Source organism: Danio rerio, chromosome 2 (genome assembly GCF_052040795.2).
Source record: "Danio rerio strain M-AB ecotype USA chromosome 2, GRCz13ab, whole genome shotgun sequence".
In the NCBI taxonomy this organism is placed as follows: domain Eukaryota; kingdom Metazoa; phylum Chordata; class Actinopteri; order Cypriniformes; family Danionidae; genus Danio; species Danio rerio.
Genome location: NC_141022.1, coordinates 10,374,315 through 10,395,615, shown reverse-complemented (window position 1 = coordinate 10,395,615; position 21,301 = coordinate 10,374,315). Strand labels below are relative to the sequence as shown.

Genomic DNA, 21,301 nt, shown 5'->3' with positions numbered 1-21,301 from the left:
AATTTTTATTTTTATTTTTATTTGAGACATTTTACATTTACCGGCTCAAATGGAGTAACGTTAACCTTAAACCAAGATTTTGACATTTTCAAAGTTTATTATAAAGTCAATATACGAACATCCATGTTATTTTAATAATTAAATTAAAAAATATGTTTGTTTTTTTTTGTAATTCAGTTTTTTATTTCCGATAGTGAGAATATACAATTTTTACAATCAGATAACAAAATACTTTTAACAGATATAACCCCATATATATTTCCCACCGCCCCACCCCATTATACGCACATCAGGAAACACAGAATAACTATAGTTTAGACCAAGCTGTTAGATAATTTCCATTAAGTTGTCATCCGTAGCATCAGATGAGGGTTAAGTGTCCAAGATTTCTTTGACGTTGCATATGTAGATTTTCCATGCCAAATTAAAAAATATGTTAAATAATGCAACTATGTATAATTTTTTTGTACACACTTTAAATAGTTATGTTTATTCCATAGACTGTAAAAATGATTATTTGCGATGTGAGAATGAGTAAAATAAGTCTATCTCTATTATTTATTTTAAACTGTTATAATTATTTTCTTAAAAATATAAATTATTTAATTTATTATAAACATTTTAAGAAATATTGTATGGTTGTTTCACATTAACTTTCGGAATGTATGCTGGTTTTCACGTTAAAGAATATAAAAATTACAAATAAATATAAAATTGTAACAAATTTATTTTATTTTACTTATTCAGATTTAGAAATGTATTGAGATTCTAAAAACAGCTTACAACACAATCATCCAAGATGAATTCGTGAAATTAGACAAATCGTTATTTATTTATTTTTTAGTTTTTTATTAATTTTTATTCAAATGTGAAAAAAGTCGGTGTGATCAAAGACATTAAAATAGAAATCTGTGGCTCGGTGTGGCTGCATGGTTTAGAGGAACAAGTAATTTCACGCAGGCGTTTTCATAGTCGTCTACCACAGTGGGTCCTTTCTTTCCGCTTGAAGCAGTTTTGTGGTTGTGTCCACGTGGAGAGACGATCAAGTGCAAACCAGTCTCGCCGTGCCCTTCTTGACGTTCCCTTGTATAATACGTAGGTTAGTAATACATATTAATTTGCCGTGAGTATGTTTAATGATAAAAATTATTTTTTGGTATGAATTTCTAATAATGTTAGCGGAATTTCTGTTTGTGGACTAGTCTGTTGACCCACACAGTTCCTCTAATAATGTAATACTGATTTGGCTAATAATTCAGTTAAGTTTAAATCTGTAAATTGACACACTTGAAAATGCTTTCTTTGTGAAACTCTAGCAACTGTGACCATCCTATTAAAAATGTATATTATGTTTTTTTATTTGAATTTGTTTGTGCCCGCTCAATTGTTTATTAATGCAAATGTTTGTGTTTTTTTAAGGATTATAACGAAAACTAGCAGGAAATTGCACGTGCAATCATGTCACATGCTGACAAACCTTGAGGCCCAGGAGAAAATGCATATAAATCATGTTAGATTGATCCATGTGAGTATTTTCAAAGATAACAACTTTTAATGATACGTTGGACAAGCAAAATGTGTATCGTATTGCAGATTCAGTATAAAATGTATGAACATTCGGTTTATGCTAAGCTTGCCATGCGGTTTTAAGTGCTGAGACACTCCTGCCTTTGTGTTGCCCATTCATTTCCTATTAGATGAATGTGGTGTCAACTAAGGCACACATTAAACCTTGAAATAGCCAAAGAGAGGACCGGCCACTCGTTCTCTTGCTTGTGCTGTGACAAGAACAACATTTAGAATTAGTTATATTAACTTTGTTCGAAATGTGTGCAACCTTTGACGATTATATTGTATCATTTCAGGTGAAATCCAGTAAAAGGCTACGTTAACATGGACAGGATACATGAAACTTGGTATGCAGCTATTAAAATAACTTAATCTTTTTGTGGAAAGTAATTTAGAAAATGTGTGTTTGGCCATTCTTTTTACATGGCTAATGTTGTGGGGGGATTAAATAGGAACTTGTTAAAAACGCAGAAGAGTTTGAACGTTTTTAAATGTCAAGAAAACTAATATTTCATATAAATGTACATTTTATCATGCCTTTTAGTGTTGCCTGTTCATCATTGCTTGTCAGATGAATGTGGTGTCAAATAGGGCAGACATTAATACATGACATGGCCACTGAAAGGTATCTCCATCCTTGCCTTTCAGAGGTTTCATGTAATGGACACTTTACATTTTCATGCATTGATGAAGTATACAAGTTTCTGCATTAATAAATAAAAAAAATTAATGCTGATCTCATTTCATTCCATTCAAGATTTGCAAAGGATCGAGTTCTTCCTATTTGAGGTAAATGAATCCTCATTTAAGGACTTGTGTTGTGTGAGGTGAGTTCTGCTAACCTGGAATCAAAATCACTTGATATTGTTCACTTTTCCAATTTGCAGTTTTTTGTTTTGTAAAGATTTGTGGGGTAAAACTGAATTCAGCAAGGATTGACTGTTTTTGTTATTATGGAATTATTTATATAATGTTTTACAAAGTATATTAAGTGTGTATGTTTATGTTGTGTTTTAGTGTCTTTTTTTTCTACCCCAGCCCAGATGTTGTTTCTGTATATGTACAACATTAATAAATAAAACCTTCTGTTTAACGTTGTGTTTTGTATGTGGTTGTTTTATGGCCTCTTAAAAAGCAGTTGAATATTTTGTGGTTCATGGCATGAAAAGAAAGTAGTAGTAAAACTATTTCTTATTTTCCTTATCTCACACAGCAATTTCCACAAGCTAGACTGTTGTTTTTATTAATTCCTCATGTGCTACAGGACAATAAGTCATAATAATGTCTTAAACAATGTACAGTTATAAATTTATATAAAAAGGGTCAGTTCATTAATGCTTGGAAAACAATTGTATTGTCATTAGATGCCACAATAATTGGCATTTGGAGTTGTGTTGATGCATAGATTATCTTGCTTATAAACGAGTAAATAGTTAATTGCCTTTTGTAATATATTTACAAGTTTTATTTTCAGATGATCTCATAGTGGGTTGAACTAACTATATGCAGTGTCTAAGATTATGGGATGGCAGGGTCCGAACTAGAATTATAACATTCAAACTAAGATTTAAGATTTACATTGATATACAGATAACATTGCTAAAGAGTTTAAAGACCTGATGAATAGTAGTAAAGCATAATAATTGGAATGCTTTTTTATTGTTAAATTAGAGGTGATTCTGGAATTAAAACACCATGTGACAGCACCTCATATAAAACCTAAAGCATTCCCATTGAGGTCATGTTATTTGTTGAGTACACAGTAACAGCTGTACACTGGGGAAAAAAAAGACCAGGGTTCCACACAATCAATTTGTGTTGGGACAACAAGAAGGAAAAAAAATGTAAGTGGATTGAACACAATAGAACTACGTTGTCACAAAAAAACAAGAATTTTGTTTTAAGCTTATTTTAATAAAGTAGCTTAAAGGTTTTTTTGAGTGCAATACAAACCTGCTTGCAAACCATAATAATTACGTGGAGTATGAACACATTTTGATTTATTACGAAATAATTCTATTGACCGATTTGGTAGATTTTATAGGTTTATAAACAAAAAGTGTTTATAGAAAGCAGAATAAATGTGTTTCCTCATGTTTGAAATAACATTCTCAAAGAAATAAAAATATGAGTGAAATAGTTGAACACAGTGTGTAGTATATTCAAATACAGTTGAAGTCAGAATTTTTAGCCCCCCTATTTATTTTTTTCCCCCAATTTCTGTTTAACGGACAGAATTTTTTCAAAACATTTATTATAATAGTTTTAATAACTCATTTCTAATAACTGATTTATTTAATCTTTGCCTTGATGAGAGTAAATAATATTTGACTAGATATTTTTCAAGACACTTCTATACAGCTTAAAGTGACATTTAAAGGCTTAACTAGGTTAATTAGGTTAACTAGGCAGGATAGGGTAATGACGGTTCTGTAATCTATTGAAAAAAAATTAAGCTCAAAAGGGCTGATAATTTTGTCCTTAAAATGGCTTTTAAAAAAAATAATAACTGATTTTATTTTGGCCGAAATAAAACAAACAAGACTTTCTCCAGAAGAAAAAATATTATCAGACATGCTGTGAAAATTTCCTTGCTCTGTTAAACATCATTTGGGAAATATTTAAAAAAGAAAAAAAATCAAAGGTAAGCTAATAATTTTGACTTCAACTGTATACTGTTTTAAAGTAAAATGAAACAATCTCAAATTCGCCTGTACATAATACAATTTAAGTACTAAAATATGTTTTATTTAAACTGATATAAATTTCTTGCTATAAATATTTTTAGGGCTGCATTGTGATCGTTAAACAGTCATTAAATAAGTCTTGTACTAAATAATCATGAAAATAATTGCAATATACACTATTGTTGAACTCAAAGACTAATGGATGTCTTCTGTTGATAGTTACATGATAGTTTACATTTATATTATAAAAGAGAATAAAATTAAACATCAATGACAACAATACAAAATGTTTCAGATGCAAGACATTATTCAAATTTCATAAAAATATATTTTATGGCTATGTGAAACAATGTCTTTCCAGTAAACATTTTATTACTCTCTCTCTTTAAGAAATTTATTATTTTTCTCCCTAAACATTAAACCAGATATATGTTCCTATTTTTTTCTTGGAATGAATCGGGTACATCCTAGCATGACCTAAACTAATACAGTTGCTGTGCCAGATTTAATTTTATTTATTTATGGCACTATTTATTTATATGATATGTGATTACGGTTGATAGCCATCCAGAAAGATAAACCATTTTTTCTTGCCTTGAGAATAACTAAGCTTTCCCAGTTTTGCCCGCTCTTCTAGTGGGATCCGTTTAGCAGCACAATGACCCCACATAACTCTTTTTTTTTCCACACCTAGCACCCCTCACCGCTAGGGGGAGCACGTTTCCCCGGGCAGTCGGCGTCAATGAAAGCAATACAAAACCCTCTGGAAGGAGAGCACAGGGAAGCTCTCCGAGTAGCCACGACATTCCGGACCAAAATTATCTTTTCTACCACACATATTACGTGTTATTCTCCGATCTCAACAAGCGAGGTAACGTGAAATAGGAGTACGGATTAATAATCACATTTCAAGCCCGCCAGCTCATGGAATATTTGCGCTGAAACAGAAGATTCCTGGGAACTCCGGAGCAAGGCAAGGAAGGAAGGAAAGAAAGAAACAACGAACGGGATTAACAAAAAAGTCCACTGGCGGGTGAAAGCGAGCAAAAGCCCGTTCTGGAGGGGCATCAGGGGAGCCCCTGCACTGGATGACCGCCGTCCACTTCTCCCCAGCGGTCTGCAATGGGGGAGACTAAAGTTATCTACCATCTCGACGACCAGGAAACTCCATACCTGGTCAAACTGCCCATCCCTGCCGAAAGGGTCACCCTTTTGGACCTGAAAAATGCTCTCAAGAAACCAAATTACAAGTTTTTCTTTAAATCAATGGACGATGACTTTGGGTGAGCTCACCGTACATTAGTTTTCTTAGCACTTCTGCATGAATTCTCTCCTTTAACTCCAGCTCTCCGCACGTTTTCTTCCCTTGTTTGGATCTCATATCGACTGCCATGATCTTCCAGAGCCTGATATATATCTTTCATTGTTTGTGCGAGTGTGGGGACGAAGTCAAATGTGAGGTGTGTGTGTGCGTGCGTGTGTGTGTGTGTGTGGAGTTCAGCAGGGGTGAATGTTTGGTCCTGTTCAATTGAAGACGGCATCCATTTTAAGACTGGATTACTCTCAAATACGGCGTTTGGCCTGATCTTGGGGTGTAGTTATTAAGTTAAGTGAGTGGTTTGGGATCACAGTCAAAGTATTAACAGGGTGTTGTTCGATATCATTCCTTAAATGTTCTCCCGCGTCAGTCTAAATTACCATGACTACACAAAAAAAGCACTAGTCCTTTTGGGGTTTCTTTACACTTATTGTGCATAGATCCGGTTCCTAAAGTATTTTCTTTTTTATCCTGTGTCAGAATTTTGAAGAGCGAGTATTGCCGAAACTATCTAGCTTAACAAACCTTAACACACTAAGGAATTTTCCACCCTAAAACAAAAGCACATCTCAGAACTAACTTGCAGAATAATCTGAGTCTGCCGAGCGCATGCGCTGTTCAACGACTAACATTGATCCCTAAAACCGAGCACCCGAAAGATTTTTTTTAACATTCTAGTTACATTTTATTTATGACGTGCTCTTTCTTGGTCAGTAGCCATAACGCAAATGTCAACGTGAACTCTTTGACCTCGTAGGCTTAAAAAGACTAAAAGTAGACGTTGTACAAATAATGAATCTGAGACCTGGGGGCTGTTCCATTAACCAAGCTTAGATAAAAAGCCAGGCTTATTTTGGTAAGTCAGGTTTATTAATGGCGGATTCTCTTTCATAAATCAAATTTACGATAGTTCAAACTCAATTATTATGGCAAATGCTGGGAAACTAACCTGGTCTGGGGCAGGTTACTTCTCAGGTGAATCAAAGTAATGTTAACATTCGCATATCGTAATTTGGTGCCCTTTTTATTAACTTAACCTCTTAATAATGATTAAAACTTTATAGTCACTTGATAGTATGTATGTATATATATATATATATATATATATATGTATGGATATATATGTATGTATGTATATATATATATATATATATATATATATATATGTATGTGTATATATATATATATGTATATATATATGTATGTATATATATATGTATATATATATGTATGTATATATATATATGTATGTATATATATATGTATGTATATATATGTATATATATATATATGTATGTATATATATATGTATGTGTATATATATATGTATGTATATATATATGTATGTATATATATATGTATGTATATATATATGTATATATATATATATATATATATATATATATATATGTATGTATGTGTATATATATATATGTATATATATATGTATGTGTATATATATATATGTATATATATATGTATGTGTATATATATATATGTATATATATATGTATGTATATATATATGTATATATATATATATATATGTATGTATGTATGTATATATATATATGTATGTATATATATATGTATGTATATATATATGTATGTATATATATATGTATGTATATATATATGTATATATATATATGTATGTATATATATATGTATGTATATATATATGTATATATATATATGTATGTATATATATATATATATATATATATATGTATATATATGTATGTATATATATATATATATATATATATATATATATATATATATATATATATATATATATATATATATATATATATACATACATACATACACACCAAACATCTTTTAGAATAGAACAATAATACATTTAAATTAAAACAAGTTATTGCAAACAATTCTAATACAAACTACAACATTTCAACAAAAATTTTATTTATTTTTATGTTTCTGTTGATAGGCATTAGTTGCCAGAGTAACTGAGTTTAAACCATCTAAATTTGATTTATGAAACAGATTCCGCCATTTATAAACCTGACTTTCCAAAATAAGCCTGGCTTTTTCTGGTTTATGGAACAGCCCCCAGGATTACCCGGCCATAGAAAACAAGGAAATAGAGCATTCTAAAATTCAATGTGATCTACAGACTTTCAAAAGTGACGATAATTATTAAAAAATTGGTTCAAATATGTAAATTAAAATATAAAACATTTCAGTGAATTTTTGGACATTTACCTTGTATTTTGACGTTATTATGGGACAATTCTTAACACTAAGAAAGATGTCAAAGACATTAATGTCTGCGAGTTTACAATATACAACATACTTTGTAGAAATTCTGTGAATTAAACCGTACAACCCAAAAGAAACGATGCTAATCAGAAGGATAAGGGTTGACTAATTATAGAACAAAAATTATTGATTGTTTTTTTATTTGGCAAGTTTTGCATTTATGATGAAAAAGCTTTATCATGGATGTGACATCTCTCCGTTATGGATGTGACAGATGTGAAATCGGCACTTGTGTGATTTTGGTCAATCAAATATAATTGTTTGAAAACATTAACCGTGACATTTTTGAGTATTTTAAAGCACTGTAAAATACTTGCTTACACAAAAAAACGCTGATACGGTTTCGCTATTTTGGTAAAAACTTAATTTCTTCATGGCAATTGCTCATGAACAAATCTTATTAGTCACATTTAATTAGGAATTGTTTTGAGTTGTGTTCTGGAACTTTATTTAAAGGGATAAATCACAAAAATGTCAATTTTGTCATCATTTACTCATTCTTTACTTTTTCCAAAGCTTTACAAGTTTCTTTCTTTTTAAACAAGGTTTTAAACTCAAAGAACACGTTTCTGAAACTGCTGGGAACTGTTAACCATTGACTTCAATAATATTTGTTTTTACTACTATTCAAGTCTGTGATTATAAGTTTTTGGCTTTCTTGAAAATATATATTTTTTATCTTACCACTCAAGGGTAGAGTAAATAGTACATTTTCAATATTGGGTGAACTATCCCTTTAAGGATCACAGTGCAGTTCTCAAAATCTAGTTAATTGTCATTATAAATCGGTATGCTTTGCCCCTAGCTTTCGTAGTATGTTTTCTTATTCTTTTATATATAATGTTTTATAAGTTCTGGTCAAAATAAGGATGCTTTTATTTTTTTACACAAGTGTACTTTTTATGCTGAACGATGCTAGAACATTGCCTGTGTCTTTAAACCAAGCCCTAGCTTGTGAATAAGTCACATTTGGAGTGCAGGCTACTGTTCTTGTCCTGTCTGTCTGTTTCACTAGGCGAAAGAATGTTGACTTGGAACAACTGCAGGCAGTCAGTGTGGAATGCCCTGATCGCTTCAGCACTGGCAGCTTTACAACCTTCTCCAGTGAAATATGTCGTAGTTTGATCGTCCCGTTCCCCTCCCTTTAACTCCCCTTGAAAAAAAAAAGTTCATTAAAAGCTTAAAGATGTTCGTCGCTGAAGGACAGGCTCCGATTTCTGCCAAATGGAAACGAATAGCTCAATTGAATTAGCCTCAATTGATGTATAACACGTCTGTCAATGCAACAAAGAGGTCTTTTATCTATTTTTAAAGGCATTTATCGGATTAGACTGTTAGCAAATGAACGAAAGTCCGTTACAAATAGGTAGTAAAGAATTTTGAGATATTCTGGATTTAAAGTGTTAAGTGTCTCTGCGCAAATGAAAATCATTTTGATTAGTTCCCTCGTTTGTTTTCCTTTGTGAAGTTCAACTTCATATTGCTTGTGCTGTAACTTTATCTATTCCATAATTGTCAAATTATTTAGTTATCTATTTTTGTTATTATCTTTTGCTACCCCAGATTGCATTAAATTGGTCAGGTATTTAAAAAACAGTAATATTATTTTGAGATTAATTGTATTTAAAAATGTCATTTTTATGTATTCCTGTTATGCAAAGCTGAGTTTTCCACACTTTTACTTTTAGTTTTTAGCTTAGTTTTTGTTTTCATAAGTCATTTAAATATTTTTGTGAACTGTATCATATTACGAATATACCCCATCCCCTAGATTCTTTGAATATAAAGTTTAAAAGATCATCATTTATTTGAAATAGAATTTTTGTGTTAACAGAACCATTTGTAATGTATTTGTTGCAAAACAAAGTCATGTAAGATGACTAGCAACAAGTTGTTGGACAGATGAGCACTTTCCTTTACAGATTTATAAAAACCAAGCAAAAATCGTATATGCACGTAATGTGTATCAATAATATTGCAATACAAAATAAAAATAAAACAGCATTATGACCGATTAACATGAGGCTTTAGCGTCAGCGCTTGACGAATGTTGTGTCTGTAATTAGACCTGACAAGATCGTCATAGCAGTGCAGCCAGTAAAATTAGTCCATAATCGGCTACTGTCTTAGCTTGGGGTATTTGCATAAATCTATTTGATGGACTGACACTTCGTTTGCGCTTGAAAAGTTGAGAAATTCCCAACAGTGGTGCCAAGGGATCCACACTTCAGTTCGATAGCGCTTGACGTCACCCATTTTTATTTTTATTTAATTTGTTTATGTAATTTATTTGGGCTACACTGTAATAAATGTTGGGTTCCATACAGTTGATTTGTGTTGGACAACATGAAAGTATCAAGCTAGCTTATTACAATTAAGTTGATTCAGCTCATTTTTAATAAGTATGTTGAACTTTTTTTTTGAGTATACACTGTAGAAAATGCAGGGTTTTACACAATTCTTCCATGTTGTCTAAACACAAACCAATAAAGTAATTGTTTTTACAAATGTAAATGGATTGAACTTAAAACTGTTAAGTTGCCCATAAAAAATTAAGACGTGTTGTTTCAGCTCATTTCAGATAAGTAGTTTGAACAAATGGCAAACATATTTTTTAAGTGTAAGAAACACACATTACTCCATCAAGGTAAATAAAACAGACAAATATCATCACACACAAGTCATTGGCTTTGTTACGTTTGACAGAACTTAGAAACAACAAATGGTTAATTGGTGGAAATTAAATAACGCACATTGCATATCGCAGCCTCGTAGGATTAGCTAAGTGCAATGTTTAAAATCGTAATTTAATTTCGATTAATCGCACAGCCCTAGGTATGATCACCTTGGATAGAAATAATATGGTTTCACAGTATTATGATTACTGCTCTAAAAAATATTATTTTGAAATGTAAAAAACTAAAGCGTTTTCCCCCTTTGAACACAATATATTTTATTTTGAGAAACATTTAAAATATTTTTGAACAGTAAACATGTCAGGCTAAATAATTCAAATGAATCATTGACTTCTATCTTCGTTAGTTTCAGAAACACATGTTTCTTTACAATTTAAAACTGTTAAACCGTTATCTTTGCTGCTGGAGACACGGTTGTCCAAAAAAAGTAAAAATAAAAAACGTAAATTATAAAACGTACACATACCTTAGGAACAGTATAGCAGAAAATTTTGGTGGTTTTAAGACCTTGACTATTCTAAACCATAGTATATTTTGAAAACGGTTATCGTCCCATGAGTAAATTGAAGTGAATTCTTCGTATTCTAAGCAAATTCATCATGCATTTGTGTGAATCCTGTTCTCGTGGGCCACATAAAATGATATGGTGGGCTTAAGGTAGTAACTTTAGACATTGATTAGTTCTGTTCTAGATGATGGCCCAATGTTTTGCACAAGTGCGATGAAAGTGTACTTGTTTAAATCTTTTAAGTTTAGGCATTACTACTTTAAGTAACATTGGAAATCATCAAAATCAACAATATAAGTAGAAATATTCTATGCTGTAAACATCTAAAGAGAAAAAAGTAAAGAAGTTTAATGACTACAAAGAGTGGGAAACCTGGCTTGAAACCAATTTATATGCCCTACAAAGATTTGAAATGTTAAAGATTTGTAGCTTGCCATGTTTTTGCATGTGAACAACAGATCTTTTCATACAGGACTGCTAATTGGAGGGATAAATATTACTGTACAGCTAAAATGACTTTGGATAGATGTAGTGTAGTCTTGTGGAGTTTCAGCTCTTAGTGTTTTGTGTGTGTGAGCACATGCGTGTGCACGCTTATCTGATTTATGCATTTCAGTTGTAACCCGTCCCTCCTTTCATCTACCGGCATTGTCTTATTTATGTATTCTAATTTATTCCCAGACACTCCTGGGATCTCTAAAGCTGAACTTGCTCTTTTTGTCAGACTGTTGTAAGAAAATGAGACTCATCTGTTCGGATTTATTAATTCATTTATTTTCTGTGTCTTGTTTTTTTTCGGCAGGGTGGTCAAGGAAGAAATCACAGACGACAATGCAAAGCTTCCCTGTTACAATGGCCGTGTGATTTGTTGGGTGAGAACAGAAACACACACACGCGCATATCCCGTCCAGTCCTGCATCTCAATTCCCTGGTGCTTCTTGCATAATGGATCAACCTTTTAATTCAGCCCATTCCCGGTTCTCTTGAGTGCTGGCACTGCTTTATTTGTATTTTTTTTCAAAGAGCCTGCCAGTCATTCCTGCTTAAGGTTTGCTTCAGTCTGATCCAGCTAATCAAAGACTTCAGTATGCTGCTTACGTTTTATTTTAAGAGCGGCTCATTTATATTTAAATGGCATGAAGCCACAATGAACATCTTTTTCATTCTGATTGACAGCATGTACACATAACAAAGCACTGACATTTGTATGTTACTAGGTAAACGGAGTAGTTTTGGGTTGAGTAATCATGGGATTTCCTCTCTCCGCTCAGCAAAAGAGTGTAAAACACAAAATTATTGATGACTTTCAGTGGATAGGTAGTGATTTGGACAATTTTTTGGGCAAAAAAAACTAAACCAACACATGAACAGAACTCTGTGACCGGTAGGGTTGTAACAATATACCGGTATGACGGTTTACCACGATTTGAACGTGCACGATTATCATACCATGAACAATTGCATATCAACGGTTTTAACCCTTAAAGACCGAGACAGCCGCCCGCGGCTAAAAATAAGTATTGCTCTTAAATGTTTAATAACTTTTGATACGCTGATCCGATTCATACAATTCAAAGATTGGCATAAAGAAGAGAATCTCAGCTTTCCAGTGCTGTATCACATAACATTCGCGGACTTTCAGAGGCTCCGGAATCAGTGCGGTTACGTCATCAAAATTTGACAACGCTGATTTGACAAAGAAACGCTCGTCACTGTGTCTCCGGACAAACCAGACATGATACATTGATGCATTGTCCCTCCTCCATGCCCAGATTGGTTCAAACTCGCTATATCACAACCAATAAGCATAGGTTTCACTTTTGTTTGTGGACCAACACTGAGCTTTTTGAACAACACGGAATGAGAGATAGGCATACATTTATGCGCGGCTAAATAAAACGCAAAAAAAAAAAACCGTTTTGCATGAAATAATTCTCATACTAAGTACTTTTGCATGCACAGCAGCACAGAAACATGACAAAACAGTGACACAGCAAAGACGAACTGCTGCTCTTGCTGTTTTCAAAAGACACAAATGAAGGTGCAGCTGTTTGTCTGCATTGCATACAACCACATCCAAATCCATATCCACAGACAACCATATCCATGCTGGCACATAAAACCTAAGGATGTTCCATATTGAATCTGAATTCGTTATGTAACTATTTATAGTATAGTAAATATTTATATCTATTTTTACTGAGGATTTGCACCATGTTTATTTGGACTTTGACACATTATTTATTATTTTCTTATTTTTTTATTTGTTCATTGTACAAGTGGACACATTCTGTCACCTCAGCGGTCAGATTAAGTCCTGAAAATCTCAACATGCTTACATTTCTTCATCACAACCTAGACTGAAAAAACCAACGCTTTAAATACATGTTTACAGCCATAAACTTGGTATTGCACTTTTGGTCTCCCATTTATCCTGCTTATAAGGAAGGACAGTTTAAGTTTATTTTTGTCTAATCTTAAAAGACCTTGCTTGTTTATTCCTTCTAATTTAATTTATTAAAATGGGAGTTTTTTCAGTTTATTTTTATAAAAGACTTCTATAGTTCTATTAAAATGGTTCTTTCAAAAGTTTGTTGAAATAAAACCTTTGTTCAGTCAGAAAACGTGTTCTTATTCTTTTCAGGGTCTTTGCTATGAGAATTACTATTTAATACCGTATACCGCGAAACCGTCAAACCGTGGTATTGTTTTAGACGATTATCATACCGTAAAATATTCATACCGTTACAACCCTAGTGACCGGTGGTATGCTTACATGGACATCTTTGTTTTTGTTGGAATGAAATCATTCTGGTTAAAGGATTAGTTCACCCACATTTTATTTTTTAAATACTTGTTCCTAATCTCTTGAGGCATTTGATCATCTATTTGTTCAAATTAGGATATTTGAGATGAAATTCGAGAGCTCTGTTTGATTACACAATTACACTTTATTGAATATCTACACACCGACATCACCTACATGCTATACACTCACCGGCCACTTTATTAGGTACACCTTACTAGTACTAGCGTTGGACCCCCTTTTGCCTTCAAAACTACCTTAATTCTTCGTGGCATAGATTTAACAAGGTACTGGAAATATTCCTTAGAGATTTTGGTCCATATTGACATTATAGCATCACGCAGTTGCTGCAGATTTGTCGACTGCACATCCATGATGTGAACCTCCCGTTCCCCCACATCCCAAAGGTGCTCTATTGGATTGAGAGCTGGAGACTGTGGAGGCCATTTGAGTACAGTGAACTCATTGTCATGTTCAAGAAACCACTCTGAGATTATTAGTGCATTATGACATGGTGTGTTATCCTGATGGAAGTAGCCATCAGAAGATGTGTACACTGTGTTCATAAAGTGATGGACAGGGTCAGCAACAATAATCAGGTAGGCTGTGGCATTGGCTCGATGCTTAATTGTTACTAATGGGCCCAAAGTGTGCCAAGAAAATATCCCCCTCACCATTACACCATGCCGACTAGCCTGAACCGTTCATACAAGGCAGGATGAATCCATGCTTTTATGTTTCATGTTTCTGACCCTACCATCTGAATCTCACAACAGAAATCCAGACTCATCAGACCAGGCAATGTTTTTTTTTCAGTTTTCTATTGTCCAATTTTGGTGAGCCTGTGCGAATTGTAGCCTCAGTTTCTTGTTCTCAGCTGACAGGAGTGGCACCTGGTGTGGTCCTCTGCTGCTGTAGCCCATCTGGCTCAAGGTTAGACGTGTTGTGCATTCAGAGATGATCTTTTGCATACCTCTGTTGTAACGAGTGGTAATTTAGGTTACTGTTGCCTTTCTATCAGATCCAACCAGTCTGGCCATTCTCTTTTGACCTCTGGAATCAACAAGGTATTTTATATCGTCCACAGAACTGCCGCTTACTGGATATTTTCTCTTTTTCAGACCCTTATTTGAAAATTCTAGAGAGGGTTGTGTGTAAAAATCCCAGTAGATCAGCTGTTTTTGAAATACTCAGACCAGCCCGTCTATCACCAACAACCATGCCATGTTCAAAGTCTCTTAAATCACCTTTCTTCCCCATTTTGATGCTCGGTTTGAACTGCAACAGATTGTCTTGACCATATCTATGTGCCTTAATGCAGTGGTTCTCAAAGTGGGGGTCGGGACCCCTTGAGGGGTCGCGGAACAATGAAGAGGGGTCGCCTGGTGATTTCCAAAAATCTACTTATTATTATTATTATTATTAGGCCATAAGAATTACCATATTTTATCCATAACCAACTGAAGAGAAAAAAACAGTCATTTATAGTTACTACAGTAGCTTATTTACTAGTTCTATTGGATTATGACCCCTGGGGTAATTACATTATATTAAAGACAATAGCGTCAGATGCAGCAGATTGATTTTTATAACACCAGGTTAAACTTTCTGGCCCATTTACAGCACTCACATACAAAAAAAAAAATTTTAACGAAGAATAGACTTTGATCTATTGGTGTGTGTGTGTGTGCGCCATTGCATGCAAGTTTTATGTATTTATAACCACCTCAGAGGATATTGGGGGTCGCGAGTCACTGGTATTGTTATTTTAGGGGTCGCGTGCTGAAAAGTTTGGGAACCCCTGCCTTAATGCATTGAGTTGCTGCCATGTGATTGGCTGATTAGAAATTTGGGTTAATGAGTAGTTGGACAGGTGTACCTAATAAAGTGACTGGTGAGTGTATAACTGCATCTTAACTATGTGTACATATAAAAGCTTCAAGTTATTCATATGTAATAATCATAACTTTTCTGATTCTGATTGTAATGCAATATTGTGCAACTTGTGTAATTCATAGTAGTGATGCACCGATCATGATTTTCAATGGTCGATTATGATTTTTTAAAATTAGCAATTTAGCCAATTTTATACTGATTAATTTCTTTCTTTCTTTCTTTCTTAAGTAGTAAAGTGTTTGCAAAATGTTTATTTTCTTCATCAATGTCTGAAGCAGTGATTTCATATTAGAGGCAACAATGTAAATTTGATTAAACATTTAATAGCAATCCGTGAAAAGTAGAAACAGGCATTATCTTCGGTAGTTTGTGATGTAATTCTTTTATAATTTAATATTTTAATCTAACTTTGTGGAATGATGCTATTTAAAAACAACTGCACAAATCTAAAACGGTCTAAAAAGCTGTAAACATAGTGTCTGCTCTGGGCCTGAATACATTATACAGAGATACTTCAAGAAAAAATGACCTTCTAAACCTTTGTTATGGTAGTTTGTTTCACTCGTAATTGCCTTAAATCCCCACACAACAATATTTAGGATTTTTCTCCAATGTTTTAGACATCATGAACAGTACGTTTACCAGTTAGTTTTTCCAAGCAGCTTACTCTTTTACCATAATTCATATTGTTTGTTTATAACAAAAATCATCTCGTTCTGGTTTCTGAGGATGCAAAAGGTGCAGTAGTGTGCCCTAGAAAAAGAAATATAGTAATTTTTGATTTCACACAGACTAATGAATCCAAGCATATTGTTTACTTGAAAGTGAAATAAAATGATATCGTTGATTTTTCATGTTTTTATTGTCGCAAGCTTGAATTTGGATTTGATCTTTTGATTTTTGATCTCAGGCTGTGTATATAAAGAGTTTGCTGCTGTTTGTACTGTTCTCCCTTTGTGTCTCTTCTCCCTTTGTGGTTTAAAGAGCAGACTTGATATTTATCTAATTCTGGTACTAATTAGCAAGGCTTTGTGATTTGTTACTTGTACGTATTTATAAAGCAGTAAAAAGTGCCATAACAAGCCATCTGTTCGGCTCACAGAGAGGAAAGAGGGTTTTAGAATAAAACGAAAGTCCTTGATGACACTTCAGTCTGCAAAACAAGTGTTGTGTCATTTTTGCATCATCTGTGTCCAGTAGTCCACCATTGTTTTTGTTGATTATGCTTACATAATGCACAGGGATACAGTCTTTTGTAAAAACCCAATAAATGTATAAAAACGTAATTGTTTTAGTAGTTTGTAATATTTTATTCTTTTTTTTAAAATAAATGGTCATTTTAATATAACATTAATGTATCATTAATTATATTAGGAAATACAATTTTCCTGTTAATTTGAAGGTGCTTTATAAGCCCCTTTCACACATACAGACCGGAATTACCGAAAATTGCCGGTAATTTTCCGGAAAGGTTGTATGTGTGAACAGGTCCTTTTTGAAAATACCGGTAAATTCGTTCTGGCTATTTTCCGGAAAGAGAAGTTGTAACATTACCGGCAATTTGCCGGAATGCTGCGCTGTGTGAACGCAGAAGGAAGATTTCCGGAATAAGCGCGTGCACGTCTAGAACGTGCTGACGTAAGACTTCTGCTTTAGCCAATCACAACAGTCAGACGCATTTACGTCCGCGCGGTTTGTGAGAATAAAAGCCTTTGAATATTTTTCCAGACACATTTAGCTGCTAGAAGTTAGTCAGATCACGTTTATATGTTTTTCTTAATGCCAACTGTGCAAATAATCATTAATAAGATGCTTATGATAAGCCGTTGTTTGTTTACCTTCAAGCTTTGCGTGTGCCCATGAAACAGCCTGTGAGCGCCAGCACACGCACATATTATGAACATCTTGACATGCGAATATGACCCTACGAAAGTTGTTTACAATATTGATCATCAAAAGAGTTTGTAATTTAGTCAAATGTTTACAAATACAAGCGCAGCCGTTTAAAGCTCATTTGTGGTGAATGATGTCAGAATTTACCGGTATTTTGGAATGGATGTGTGAATGCTCTTTTCCGGAAAAATTCCGTAACGTCCTCGCCTGTGTTATCAGCGCTTTTTTGTATATACCGGTAAAGTCGTTCCGTAAATTTTCCGGATATTTACCGGTATCACTGTGTGAAAGGGGCTATAGAGATCTGCATGGAATTTTTAGTCTCGCTCCCGCCATGTTTTATTCTGCACCCGACCACTCCCGCTGTATATTCAGCCTTTGTTCACCCACTACCCGACCCGGATAGATCAATCTCACGTTAAATTGGGTACTACCAAAAGAGAGAGATAATGGATAAAAGTGTAGGTTGTCCAAGGATTGTAGGCTAATTGTCAGTTTTGTTTGCCTCTTTGTGATGAAACATGAGTGCTGCCTTAAGCCTGGTTTATACTTCTGCGGCAAGTGACCGGCGTAACCCACGGTGCATGCAGTGCGCATAGCTGTACATTTATACTTCTGCGTGCTGTCTCTGTTGGTCTGCATTAACATTTCCGAAACGCTAGTTGGCAGTGAGGAGTTCGTGTCCCTCTGTGTCGAGTATCTTAGCTGGTAATTTGTTTTTTCTGAACGCTTCCTGAATGTACAAGTGGCACAAACTCGCTCATTTTGAGGCAGGAACCGGCGGATGTGCAACAACTTCAACTCTGAAGTAAACACAAAACAAAACTTTCCGGAGTTCCTTCACGGGACTCCACACTTGTAAACAATTACTCCATTGGGTTCCCGCCGCTCGCATGGCTCTCGGTCGCCGCCTAGACTCATCAGCGCTACCAAGCCGACCAATCACAGAGCTTGCGCTACGGCGTAGGGCTGTGCGTCGACGCGTAGGCTGCGCCGTAGCCTACACGTGCGCTTGACGCAGAAGTACAAATCAGCCTTTAAACAGTGACGTGCGGTGAGGTATGTTGCTGGTGAGGCACAGATTATTTTAAAGTCAGATTTACAAACATATCCACTCAATATATTTGCCAACTACCGATCGTGTTTCATATACAGTTGAAACCAGAAGTTTACATACACTCTAAAAAAAGGAACATAACCTTTTTTTCTTTTTAAAAATGGCTGATAGTAAATCATACTAAACGCTTACTATTTTTGGTCCGTTAGGATTACCTAATGATTTACGTTTGCTAAATGCCAGAATAATGAGATTTTTTTTTTTTGAGAGAGAATTTTCTTATATTAATTTCTAGACAGTCAAAAGTTTACATACATTTCCTTGGTATTTTTTTTGCTTTGTTTTTAAACTCTACAACTTTGGTCAAATGTTTTGGGTATCCTTCCACAACCTTCTCACAATAGTTTGAAGGAATTTTGGCCCGTTCCTCCTGACAGAATTGGTGTAACTGAGTCAGATGTGTTGGCTGTCTTGCTCGCACAAGCTTTTTCAACTCTGCCCACAAATTCTCTCTAGGATTGAGATCGGGGTTTTGTGATGGCCACTCCTAAACATTCACTCTGTTGTCCTTAAAGCACATTTGAACTAATTTGTCAGTATGCTTAGGGTCATGGTCTGTTTGGGAGACCCATTTGTGGACAAGTTTAATTTCCTGGCTGATGTCTTGAGATGTTGCTTCAGTATTTTACATAATGTTCTTTCTTCATGATGCCATCTATGCTCTGAAGTAGACCAGTCCTTCCTGCAGCAAAATAGCCCCACAACATGATGCTGCCGTCCCCATACTTCACAGTTGGGATGGTGTTTCTAGGCTTCCATCAGACCACAGGACATGTCTCCAAAAATTGTTCTTTTTTCCCAGAATAATTTAGCTAATTGTAATCTGGCTTTTTTTGTTGATTCTGGCTTGTTGATTTTCCCATGCTGTCACACAAGTAAGCATGTTTAAGGTTTTCCTTAAGTACTATTCTACAGTTGTGCCTACAATTATAATTATTATAATTATTGTATTAATTATAATTAATAATTATAATCTTATAATCTTATTGTATTGTATGACTTTCAAGAAACTTTGCTCATTTTCCAACACAACCTAAATTCAACCAAATATCAACGTCTTTATTGGACGTCAAACTAATATTGTCATTACACACTGGCTAGACATTGAATTTTGGTCATCTGTCGTCTTGACCTACATCTAACTGAATATTAACGTCATATGATGTTGTGTGCCTGCTGGGATGTCATGCTAAATAATTCAAATAAATCACTGAATCAGTCCTTCTGCTGTCTTCATTTGTTTCAAAAACACAGATTTCGGTACAATTTAAAATTACATCTTTGGATATCTTTTCTGCTGGAGGTACTGTTGTCCTAAAAAACAAAACAAAAAAATCTTACATATACCTTAGGAATGGTATTGCAGAAAACTTTGGCGGTTTTAAAACCTTGACTTTTCCAAACCACTGTATACCTTAAAAAATAGTTATCGTCCCATGTCTATTGTGAATTAGTGACAGTTAAGGAAATATCCACTTCAGATTTGTGTGAACTGACATTTGTTTGCTTTTTTTTTGTATGTATTGATAGCTGGTGTCATCAGACGGCTCCCACTCAGATGGATGTTCAGTAGCAGAGAGTCAGTCTGAGCGGCCGCCATCTCACGAGAGAAGCCAAGGCATTGGAGATTCCAGACCCCCATCCTTCCAGTACGCTTCTTCACCGTGTTTCACAAATGATCAAACTCTGTCACACGCTGGCATTTCAACTCAGAACATGTTCCATACTTTCAGTCATTCTGGTTCTATTTAATATTTAACATTTTCTCTCACACAGTCCAAAGGCTGCAGGCAGCCGGCATGGTGTGGATGATGAGACGGAGACCGATTCGGTTGTGTCACACAGGAGAGACAGAGACAGGGACAGATCGCGGAGGAAACACTCACATGAGCACTCTGGTATACCTCATTGTTCTTGTTTTTCCACTACAAACCAACTTTCTTCAGCAGAACGGTCATATCCAGTGCTTGACACTAACATTTATAATGCGGGTTGATTTCAGGCATGGCGGGTTAGAAAGCCATGCACACTAACTGTTGTAGGTTAGACTACAGTTGAGTACACCATGATGTTTTTATAAAATTTGCTTTAAGGTGTGATGAGACTAAAAAGACCTAAAGAAATATTTTGTCAATTCTTATGAGTAGCTTCTTGGACCCGGAAACAGTATTTCATACGTCACGACTTAACAAGTGAATAACGTGTCATTGGTGCTGAACTTTTTCCACAGTGTGAAAGTGACACTATGTTATTAATATGATCAGTTAAATGCCTTAAAATGTACTTTTAGTCAGTGATTCTCAGCCTGTGGGAGAGAGCTTAAAATAAACTCTCAATATTACACCATCATTTTTGGATTTTATTATTAATATGCTATATTAAAAGGATCAAAGTAATGCACTTTCTTCTGTTCTTTGATTGATTACTTCAAACTCGGCTCAAAAACAGCCTCATGATTGTGTCTGCAACTAGTACACGCAAGTCGTTTCATTCACAAACTGCCTTAAGTCCCTATTTAATATA

At 34.4% G+C, this 21,301-nt stretch overlaps 1 protein-coding gene, 1 long non-coding RNA gene and 2 other non-coding genes across 4 annotated transcripts in view; all 4 read left to right on the top strand.

Annotated features, from left to right (window-relative positions):
- Positions 1-1,016: 1,016 nt before the first annotated feature.
- si:ch1073-170o4.1 lies at positions 1,017-2,667 on the top strand. The gene is made up of 4 exons (XR_015478252.1): positions 1,017-1,099; positions 1,420-1,525; positions 1,866-1,916; positions 2,327-2,667. It is a non-coding gene; the product is annotated as a si:ch1073-170o4.1 (long non-coding RNA).
- LOC137488412 (small nucleolar RNA SNORA13) lies at positions 1,666-1,795 on the top strand. The gene has a single exon (XR_015479270.1). It is a non-coding gene; the product is annotated as a small nucleolar RNA SNORA13 (small nucleolar RNA).
- Positions 2,104-2,239, top strand: LOC137488413 (small nucleolar RNA SNORA13). Its single transcript, XR_015479317.1, has one exon. It is a non-coding gene; the product is annotated as a small nucleolar RNA SNORA13 (small nucleolar RNA).
- Positions 2,668-5,010: 2,343 nt separating the features above from the next.
- The window catches only part of dvl3a (dishevelled segment polarity protein 3a), a 41,476-nt gene continuing 25,185 nt past the window's right edge, over positions 5,011-21,301 (top strand). Inside the window, 4 exon segments of the mRNA NM_131757.2 lie at positions 5,011-5,539; positions 11,869-11,938; positions 20,309-20,427; positions 20,555-20,676. Of these exon segments, the coding sequence (NP_571832.2) occupies positions 5,379-5,539; positions 11,869-11,938; positions 20,309-20,427; positions 20,555-20,676 (472 nt within the window). The 5' untranslated portion in view covers positions 5,011-5,378.